We start from the raw sequence: 10,053 nt of genomic DNA on the forward strand, positions 1-10,053 counted from the left end.
CGTGCGCCGGCCGCCCGGGACGCCCCGAGGCCACGCCCTCCGCGCGAGGCCCCGCCCCTCACCCCGCCCCCACCTTCTCCCAAGCCGCGGTACCGGGTTCCGCCCCGGCCCGAGCCCTCTAGCTGGCGCCACCCAAGCGGCCAGGGACGTCGCGGCCCTCCCGGGATTGGTGGGAGGATCGTGGGGGAGCGGCAGCTCAGGACGGAATACGGCAGTGACCGCCCCGGTCGCGAGGGTGATCCTGCCCCGGGTTGCTGTAGGGGCGCAAGAACCCTTTCACTTTACGGCGAGATTAAGCTCAGGGTCAAGTGCTGAGCAAAAAGTGTCAAGAAGCCTTTTTGCAGCCTCCTGTACTATTGAAACAGATTCTGTGCCCTTTAAAGGAGATAATAACTAACATCTGGGGAGCGCTTTACAATTTAGAAAAGGCCTTTCACACACAGGCCTGTTTTATCTTCACAACAATCTTATAAAACAGATATATTGTTCCCATTTCCCAAATAATGAAACCGAAGCGCTGAAAAGTAAGTGTTGTGCTCAATGTCACAGGCTACTAAGTGGCATGGGAAACCAGGTCTCCTGAATGTAGCCTCCGGGTTTCTGCCCTCCACCAGCCCAACCTCAGAAAATTCTAATAGGTTCAGGGGGCTTTGACAAATAGACCGTTGGGAAGAAGGGGAAACTTCAGGTCTAGTTAAGTCGCTGCCCGATTCCTGTTCCTGTTGTGAACATACCAAGGAAAGCAACAGGCTGTCTTCATTGTGTGGTTGCACCTTCCTTCCTGAAAGGGACGCAGAAAGATTACATCAAATGGCCTAGATGAGATTTCACCTCCAATATTTTATAGTTTAAAATGGGTGAAATTATTTGGATGAAGAAAAGCACCTTACTTAAATTTAATATAATATGTAATGTAAATTGGTATAATGTATGCAAATAAGCCCCTCCCTGCCTTCTATTCTTTCCTCTTTTTAATTTGGTCTCTGCTGCTCTGCGCCTCAACTCTTTTATTGTCCACATAATTGAAAACCTAATTGATGGATATTTGCAATTCCAAATTAAACCTTTGGTTACTTGACTTAATTTTCCGTGGATTGTTTTCCAAAATATAACTCTTCACCCTACTCCATATCCTCCTATCGGGAGATTGGTTTACCTAGACAGCTAAAATAATTAAGGTGTCCCTGATGAAACCTGGTGGTGTTTCTATCTAGGATGAAAGTTTTGGTCATCCCTGAGCAGGATGGGACAGTAGTCACCTCTTACAAAGTGTTGTGCACCTTTTAAAGGTTTCTAACAGAGACTGATCTCTATTCTAATCAATAACAAATATTTTAACGTTTTTGCTATATAATGAATACATTTCATTGTGAAACATATATTAGCATGGTAATATAATCTGAAAACTTTTACCGCTTCTATCTAAAATGTTTTCCTTTTTTGTGTTCTTTTTGTATCATCCCATAGTATCTCCTATAGGGCTCTTCAAACTGTGGTCAACTTAGTAAATGATGTTGACAGTGGAAGTGTGATAATTTTATTTTCCTGCCTTTGGAATTGAAGAAGGTAATTTTGCAAAAATTTTGTTGAAGATGATGTAACTTTGGTTCAGAGAGTAGCTCATTCCATTTATATAAATATTCTTAAGGCAGTGTGCTAGGTGACAAGCCATATTGATGACAAAGACAGAGCTCCTATTTTCATGACATTCCAGTGTGGTAGCAGAAACAAGCAAGTGAATAAGTAATTCCAATACACATTTCTATTGATTTATTTCCTTTTTTTTTTTTTTTTTTTTTTTTTTTTTTTTTTTTTTGAGACAGAGTCTCGCTCTGTCGCCCAGGCTGGAGTACAGTGGCCGGATCTCAGCTCACTGCAAGCTCCGCCTCCCGGGTTCCCGCCATTCTCCTGCCTCAGCCTCCCGAGTAGCTGGGACCACAGGCGCCCGCCACGTCGCCCGGCTAGTTTTTTGTATTTTTTAGTAGAGACGGGGTTTCACCGGGTTAGCCAGGATGGTCTCGATCTTCTGACCTCGTGATCCGCCCGTCTCGGCCTCCCAAAGTGCTGGGATTACAGGCTTGAGCCACCGCGCCCGGCCTGATTTATTTCCTGAATGGTGACTGGCTATTTAAAAAGACTAAATCAAATTAATTTTCTCATAATGAATAAAAAAGGATAGTCATGACAGTGAGTTATTATTTTATAAAATGTCTTTCTTCTGTGGGTCACTTTATATAAATAGTCAATAAGAAGGCTATTTTAAAAAATGATTACACTATATCTACTTTAAAAATTTTTTTGTATCTACTTTTTAAATTTCAGACATAAACAAAAGGAGAGTAATTATGTAATGGAGTTGCACATATTTAGCTTTGTTAGCTACACTTTCCTCCATCATCTTCCTTACAGAAATTCTTAAATTACATTTTTAGCACACTCAGTGAAATTCCAGCACTTTCTTAATTTTGACAACCTAGTCTCATACATTTCAAATGATATTTCTAATAAGGTGAAGCATGTTTCTGACATCGGTGCTTTTTTTTTTTAACAGAACCCCCTACACCCCCCCCCAAAAAAATCTCCCTTTTGAATATGATGATGGGACTTTTTAGCTGCTGCTTCATATAAGGGCTCCTAGGATATTACCTGACAATTTTCAGCCATGGTTTTACTTAAAATTTAATAACAAATTAGTAAAACCCCTGGGACTCATAGACACTCACAGGATGTATTCTCAGAGCACCTAAACAGCCCATGAGGAGGGAAAACAACATTAAGATAGAGGCAGGTGAGGAACGTGCCCAGTCTCACAACATGGACATCTGTTTGGTCAAACTGAAGTACTTCTAAACTCTGCAGTTGTGCAAGATCCAAGCGTTTTTTTTTTTTTTGTTTTTTTTTTTTTTTGATGTGAAGTTTCATTCCTGTTGCCCAGGCTGGAGTGCAATGGCGCAATTTCAGCTCACCACAACCTCCGCCTCCTGGATTCAAGCAATTCTCCTGCCTCAGCCTCCCAAGTAGCTGGGATTATAGGTATGCGCCCCCGTGCCCAGCTAATTTTGTATTTTTAGTAGAGACGGGTATTTCTCCATGTTGGTCAGGCTGGTCTCGAACTCCCAACCTCAGGTTATCTGCCTGCCTTGGCCTCCCAAAGTGCTGGGATTACTGGTGTGAACCACCACACCCGGCATAAATAAATCTTAACCTGAGCATATACTTATGATTAAAGATAGAATAAGGCCAGGCACGGTAGATTATGTCTATAATCCCAGCACGTTGGGAGGATGAGGCAGGAGGATCACTTGAACCCAGGAGTTCAAGACCAGCCTAGGCAACATAGTGAGATCCTGTATCTGCAGAAAGCAAAAACATTAGCTAGGCATGGTCATGCACAACTACTTGGTGAGGTCCCAGCTACTTCAGGGGCTGAGGTAGGGGGATAACTTGAGCCCTGGAGATCGAGGATGCATTGAGGTATGATCATGCCATGCCACTGTACTCCAACCTGGGTGATAGAATGAGGCCCTGCCTCAAAAAAAAAAAAATTATATATATAAAATTAAACAGCCAATGCGCACTCAGGGGAAAGTGGTGTAGATGAGGAGAGGGAGATGCTGGCACTGAGGAGGGAGGAAAAAGGAGGAAAGATTAGTCTAAGCCAGGTTAAGGGAAGTAGAGGAAGGCCCAGTTCCCAAAAAGGAACACAAACCAAGAGGAGGAGCAGGATTTCAAGGCAAAGATTATGAGGAGGGCAGTGATATGAAATAGGACAGGAAAGGTCAGCCAGAAACTGATAGTGAAGGGCCCTACATGCCAACCTATGGAACTTTCCTTTCATCCTAAATGCAGTGGGTAGGAGACTGATTTGATCATGCTGCGTTTTAGAAAGATTACCAAGACTGCCACATGAAAGTGGATTGGAGATAGGCTACAATTATAATCCCTAAGGTTATGCAAGAAAATGTACAGAAAGCCAGGTATAGATTGTGGGCAGATAGAGAAATTCTTAGTTATCTGTCTCTATCGGGGAGGCAGATATGCAAATGTGAACCTGCTGTAAGAAGAACCAAGTGCACAATTATTATAATTAAAATAACTGTCTGTATTTTGTGATGAATACTTTGCAGAAAACTTGATTCCTAGTGACCTGACATCACTTTTTCTAACAAATACGAGGTTCATGTTGTATGTGAATTTTTCTTCATTGCTACACGCTACTTCCCAATCCCAGTGGGGACTGTGAATGCTTTTTAGTCATGTAGTTGTAAACTGAGTTCACATTTAAAATAGTAATTTGCAAAATTGCAGTGCAGCTGGAACAAAACACAATGTGAGCACAATAATATTTTTTCATCCCGCAAAACAAATGTAGGGATTTAACTGAGTTTCCACAATTTCCCAGACATTGTACACATATAACTTTGTTTAATCTCCTTGAAAATGTGAGTGTATTGTCTCGTTCATGAATAAAGAACCTCAGAGAGATATTTCATCTTGATCATGATTATATAACCAATTGAATAGTAGAAGCAGAATTTGAACTCAGCTCTTCCGTAGCTGAAAGACATGTTCTTAACATACATAAAATTAGATCAGTATAAGTGTTTCAACTAATATCTGTTAGCATGAAATTCACATCAGCAGGCTCAAGGGAGCTGACAGTGGGGTTTTCATGCTGACAGTTATATCTGGAGGACTAAATAAGAAGAGGAAAAGGAAACCTGAATGATTATGGGAAACTCAAATAGTTGAGAAGTGGGAAGGAAAAGAAATAATAGACAGGGTTAGACTAGAAAAGTTAAGTTACAGTGCCCCGGTGGAGCAGGATTGGAGGTAAGAGCACCCTAAAGACTATGGCACAACTTCAAGAACTCAGCCCTCAATACTACAATTCATGCCAACCCACATCTCTCTTCTAAGTTCCAGACTATCACCCTCATTGGTTTGCAAGAAATTCCATGTGGTTGTCCCACAGGCAAAATAAATTCAATGTATCTAACATGGAACTTATACTATCCAATTCCTGTTATTTGGTTCCCAACTTTTGTTAATGGTGCCATTATAGACTCAGGATTCTGATTCAAGTGTCCATTACTTACCAAGTCATATTTAACTTTCCTCTTAAATTTCTCCCTTCCTTATGAGTTATCTTCCCTTTTGTTTGTTTTATTTCTTTATTCTTGTATTAAATAGCTACTAAGTGTCAGGTACTAATTCTGCTCAATTCTGGGGATATAAAGAGAAATAAGAGAATAACCTTGTTCTCAGAGAGTTCATATCTAGAAGGAGAGTGTGATAGGCTGAAGTCTAAGATGGCTCCCAAGATTCCCAATCCTGTGTGATTTCATTTCTTCTCCTTGAGTGTGGATGGGCCTGACTGAACCAGGTGAGCTCTGTTTTGCAAAGAAGATCTAGGAGCCAAAGAAGGAGTAAGTCAGAGAGATCCAAAGCTGCAGCAGATTCTCTTCTGTTGGCCCTAAAGGAGCAAATTACCATGCTGTACAGAGGCCATATAGCAAGGACATGAAAGCATCCTCTGGGAGCTGAGCATAGCCTCTGGCCAACAACTAGTAAAAATTCAAAAAATAAAAAAGGACCACAGTCATGTGACTGCAAAGAAATGGTTTGTGCCAAGGGAACTTGAAAATGAACTTTCCCAGGCCGGGCGCGGTGGCTCAAGCCTGTAATCCCAGCACTTTGGGAGGCCGAGACGGGCGGATCACGAGGTCAGGAGATCAAGACCATCCTGGCTAACATGGTGAAACCCCGTCTCTACTAAAAATACGAAAAACTAGCCGGGCGACCTGGCGGGCGCCTGTAGTCCCAGCTACTCGGGAGGCTGAGGCAGGAGAATGGCGTGAACCCGGGAGGCGGAGCTTGCAGTGAGCTGAGATCCGGCCACTGCACTCCAGCCCGGGCGACAGAGCAAGACTCCGTCTCAAAAAAAAAAAAAAAAAAGAAAATGAACTTTCCCTAGTCAAGCCTCCAGATGAAGATGTATCTGGCTACACCTTGATTTCATCCTAGAGAGATCCTGAGAGAGGACCCAGATAAAATGTGCTACAAGTCTAACCTACAGAAATTGTCAGGTAACGAATGGGTGTTGTTTTTGACTGTTAAGTTTGTGGTAATTTGTTATGCAGTGAAAGAAAACTCATATGGAAAGATAAAAGAATAAATCTGTGTCTTGCTCAGTGCTAGGCTAAAGGCATGCATGATAGAGCGTAGGAGGCTATCAGAGCACAGACAGGGACATCCAACAAACACTAACGGACTTGGGGAAGTAATCCCGGCAGAGGTAGTAACTAAGATGAATTCTAAAACCAAAGAGGGAGAAGAGAGAAGGAGAAGGAAGGAGGAAGAAAAAAATTTTTTGAAAGAAGAAAAGGAAACCAAAGAAAAGAGGAAGCTGGGGAAAATGTGTGTGATCAAACGGGGACATGAAACTTCATAGGCAGAGGGAGTTAAATATCTACAAGTCCCAAAGTCATAGAGTTCATAGTGACCTTTAGAAACTAAAAAGACGTCAATATGTCTAAATTCGGGGACAAATGGTAAAAAATGAGGATGGAGATTTACAAAGAAAAAAAGAACGTTTACCATTTACTGATTGACTATGTGGAAGCCCACAGTGTCAGCTCATCCTGCCTTACCACAACCCCAAGTCAGAGATGGATGGCACAAGTCATTTGCTCGTTTGCCTCAAATCTAGTCTAGTCTAGTCTAGGTGCGCTTCCTCTACTCTGCCTTCAGTCACGGAGCGGATTCTCCCAAACCACCTTTTCAGGGCTTCTTTGCTGAGAAACTGGCTTCTGGGTGGGTTTGGCCAATGGCAGGCACTGGGAGGAGATAGAAGGGCAGGAAGAGAGGCAACTCCTGGGTATTTTTCTTCTTTCTCTGCTCTGGGCAATGGCTCTGGCCCAGTGGCAGCACCTCCTCTGTAGCCCCAGCTTCTACAGATCCCAATGAACAGCTCTGCCTCCTGAGCTCCTGTAACACTCAGTTCTCCCTTAGTCCCCACCTTAGGGTGGCAGTTGCTTAATCCCTGAGTAGTCTGACCTTCCCCTTTTGGGTCTTTCGGTATTAAGTTCTCTCCACTGAACTACCTGGCGTGAGTGTTATTTTTGTAACTGGATTCTCACTGAATCACCATGTTTGACAAATGGAGAGCTATGAATCAGAAAGATTGAGCAACATGCCTAACGTCACGCAGCTGGGATGTTGTGGGGCTGGGGTGTAGACATTTGTTTGGCTGTGAAGCCTCTCTCTTTCCACCCAGCTGCATTGTCTCTCAGAAGCTTTCCATCACCATTCTGAGTCAGCTCCTTAGAACTTCACCATAACAGCAACCTCCACTCTCAGATGAATCTTCCTTAATTATACCTCTAGTCGTGTGATATATGTGGCAATTGCAAAGGGAATTCAGTATCAAATCCTCATTCTATACTCCAGACTTTCCGGAATTTTTTTTTTTTTTTTAGATGGAGTCTCGCTCTTATTGACCAGGCTGGAGTGCAGTGGCATGATCTCGGCTCACTGCAACTTCCACCTCTTGGGTTCAAGCAATTCTCTGCCTCAGCCTCCTGAGTAGCTGGGATTACAGGCGCCTGCCACCAAGTCCGGCTAATTTTTCTGTTTTTACTAGAGACAGGGTTTCACCATTTTGCATTTTGGCCAGACTGGTCTTGAACTGTTGACCTTGTGATCCACCTGCCTCGGCCTCCCAAAGTGCTGGGATTACAGGCGTGAGCCACCGTGCCTGGCCCCAGAATATTTCTTTCTTTCTTTCTTTCTTTCTTTTTTTTTTTTTTTTGAGATGGAGTCTAGCTCTGCCGCCTGGGCTGGAGTGCAGTGGCCAGCTCTCAGTTCACTGCAAGCTCCGCCCCCCAGGTTTACACCATTCTCCGGCCTCAGCCTCCCGAGTAGCTGAGACTACAGGCGCCCGCCACCACGCCCGGCTAGTTTTTTGTATTGTTTAGTAGAGACGGGGTTTCACCTTGTTAGCCAGGATGGTCTCGATCTCCTGACCTCGTGATCCGCCCGTCTCGGCCTCCCAAAATGCTGGGACTACAGGCTTGAGCCACCGCGCCCGGCCTGAAGCTTATTTCTTTATTCATGTATTCATTCATTCAGCAAGCCTGGGGCAGGGTACATTCTAGGCCCTTAGGAGAGAAAATAGAACACGATGACTCCTGTCTTCTAGAATGGGGGTGGGCATACTTTTTCTGTAAAGGGCCAGATAGTAAACATTTTAAGTTTTGTGGGCCACATGGTCTCTGTCACAACTACTCAACCCTGCTATTATAGCACAAAGGCAGCCATAGGCAGTACATAGAGAATGAATAGACTATTCCAATAAAACTTTATTTACAAAAGTGAGTGTTAGGTTGTAGTTTGCCATGGTTTGTTGAGCCCCTCCTCTAAAAACTCACAGCTAAACAGATGGAAAAGCCAGCAGAAAATGATAATGCATAAAACATATCAAAGAAATATGGAAGATTGTACAGTAGGCACATGTGACAACAATAACATAAACATACCCTGAGAATGAACCTGTATGGCAGATGCACCTGACAGCAATAACGTAAGCATACCCAGAGAATGACCCTGTATGGCAGACTCACCTGACAGCAATAACGTAAGCATACCCTGAGAATGACCCTATGGTCTAAGAAGAATGTGTGTTTGGAGTTCCAAACTAAGGAATCCAGGAGTGGCCAGCCCAGAGATTCATTCCTTATCTATGAGGACCATAGCCTTCAGCCTATTCCATGGAATGCAGGCTGTACAGGGAATGGAGGCTCTCTTTTGTTTTGGGTTAAATGAAGATTGCCAGGTGGAGGTTGCTAGGGAAGTGTGTTAAGTGAAAATGCCATATAAATTGCATGCTTTTTACAATTGGTTGTGGTTCTCCTGTCCAGCCCACCAACACTAGACCACCCTGTATTTCAGTCCCCTCTATAAACCCTGTCTTGTTTGCAGGCTCCAAGTCTCTTCTTCAGCCTCTCAAACATTGTGCCATCCCTAATGAAGTCAACGGGGGTCCAGCATGACAGGATGGAAGTACAAGTGTCAGCATCTATGTGGGTCCCAAGAGGGAAGTTAGAAACAAAAAGGAAGAAGAGAACATAGGCCAGGCAGGGTGGTTCATGCCTGTAATCCCAACACTTTGGGAGGCCAAGGTAGGCGGATCACCTGAGGTCAGGAGTTCAAGACCAGCGTGGTCAACATGGCGAGAGCCCGTCTTTACTAAAAAATACAAAAAATTAGCCAGGCATGGTGGTAGGAGCCTGTAATCCCAGCTACTTGGGAGGCTGAGGCAGGAGAATTGCTTCAATCTGGGAGGCAGAGGTTGCAGTGAGCTGAGATTGTGCCATTGCGCTCCAGCCTGGGAGACAGAGTGAGACTCTGTCTCAGAAAAAAAAAAAAAAGAAAGAAAGAAAGAAAGAAAGAAAGAAAGAAAGAAAGAAAGAAAGAAAGAAAGAAAGAAAAAAGATGATATAGTCAAAGAAACTATAAGAAATTATGGTCAAAGAAACTATAAGAAATTATAAGAAAATTTCTTATAATGAAAGATGAATGATTTCAGATTGAAAATATTTATTTTTTTTTTCAATTTTATAACTTTATTTGATGTATTTGATGATCAGCAATTAGTTCTCATCCACATTGACTGTCTGTAGATTTTTGAAAGTGGTAACAGGTACATAGGTAACCAAAGTGTAGAGCTTATTTGGTGAATCTTCATCCTCATTACGTTTTCTGGACAGCCGCACACGGATTCGGTATGGGACATTCCTTATTCCTTTGGCCCAGACAGCTTTGTTGAGCCTGGTATCAATGCGCACATCTGGAGTTCCCATCTCTTTCATGGCAAATTTCCGAATCTCTTTGAGTGCCCGAGGGGCACGCTTCTTGAAGCCCACTCCATGGATGCGCTTGTGAATGTTGATGGTGTATTCTCGGGTCACCACCTCGTTGATGGCAGAACGGCCCTTTTTCTTCTCGCCACCCTTCTTTGCGGGAGCCATTCTGCCGGGTCCAAGTTCGAAA

At 43.4% G+C, this 10,053-nt stretch overlaps 1 protein-coding gene across 1 annotated transcript; it reads right to left on the reverse strand.

Moving 5' to 3' along the window:
* Window positions 1–9,603: 9,603 nt before the first annotated feature.
* LOC104677963 (60S ribosomal protein L31) lies at window positions 9,604–10,053 on the reverse strand. Its single transcript, XM_010383136.1, has one exon. It carries the CDS (start codon window positions 10,029–10,031, stop codon window positions 9,654–9,656), a length of 378 nt encoding a protein of 125 aa, XP_010381438.1. The 5' UTR covers window positions 10,032–10,053; the 3' UTR covers window positions 9,604–9,653.

The sequence above is a fragment of the Rhinopithecus roxellana genome, chromosome 2 (genome assembly GCF_007565055.1).
Source record: "Rhinopithecus roxellana isolate Shanxi Qingling chromosome 2, ASM756505v1, whole genome shotgun sequence".
Taxonomy (NCBI): Eukaryota; Metazoa; Chordata; class Mammalia; order Primates; family Cercopithecidae; genus Rhinopithecus; species Rhinopithecus roxellana.

Coding starts and splice junctions, on each gene's coding strand:
- LOC104677963 (XM_010383136.1), bottom strand. CDS start 10,031: ATGGCTCCCGCAAAGAAGGGTGGCGAGAAGAAAAAGGGCCGTTCTGCC.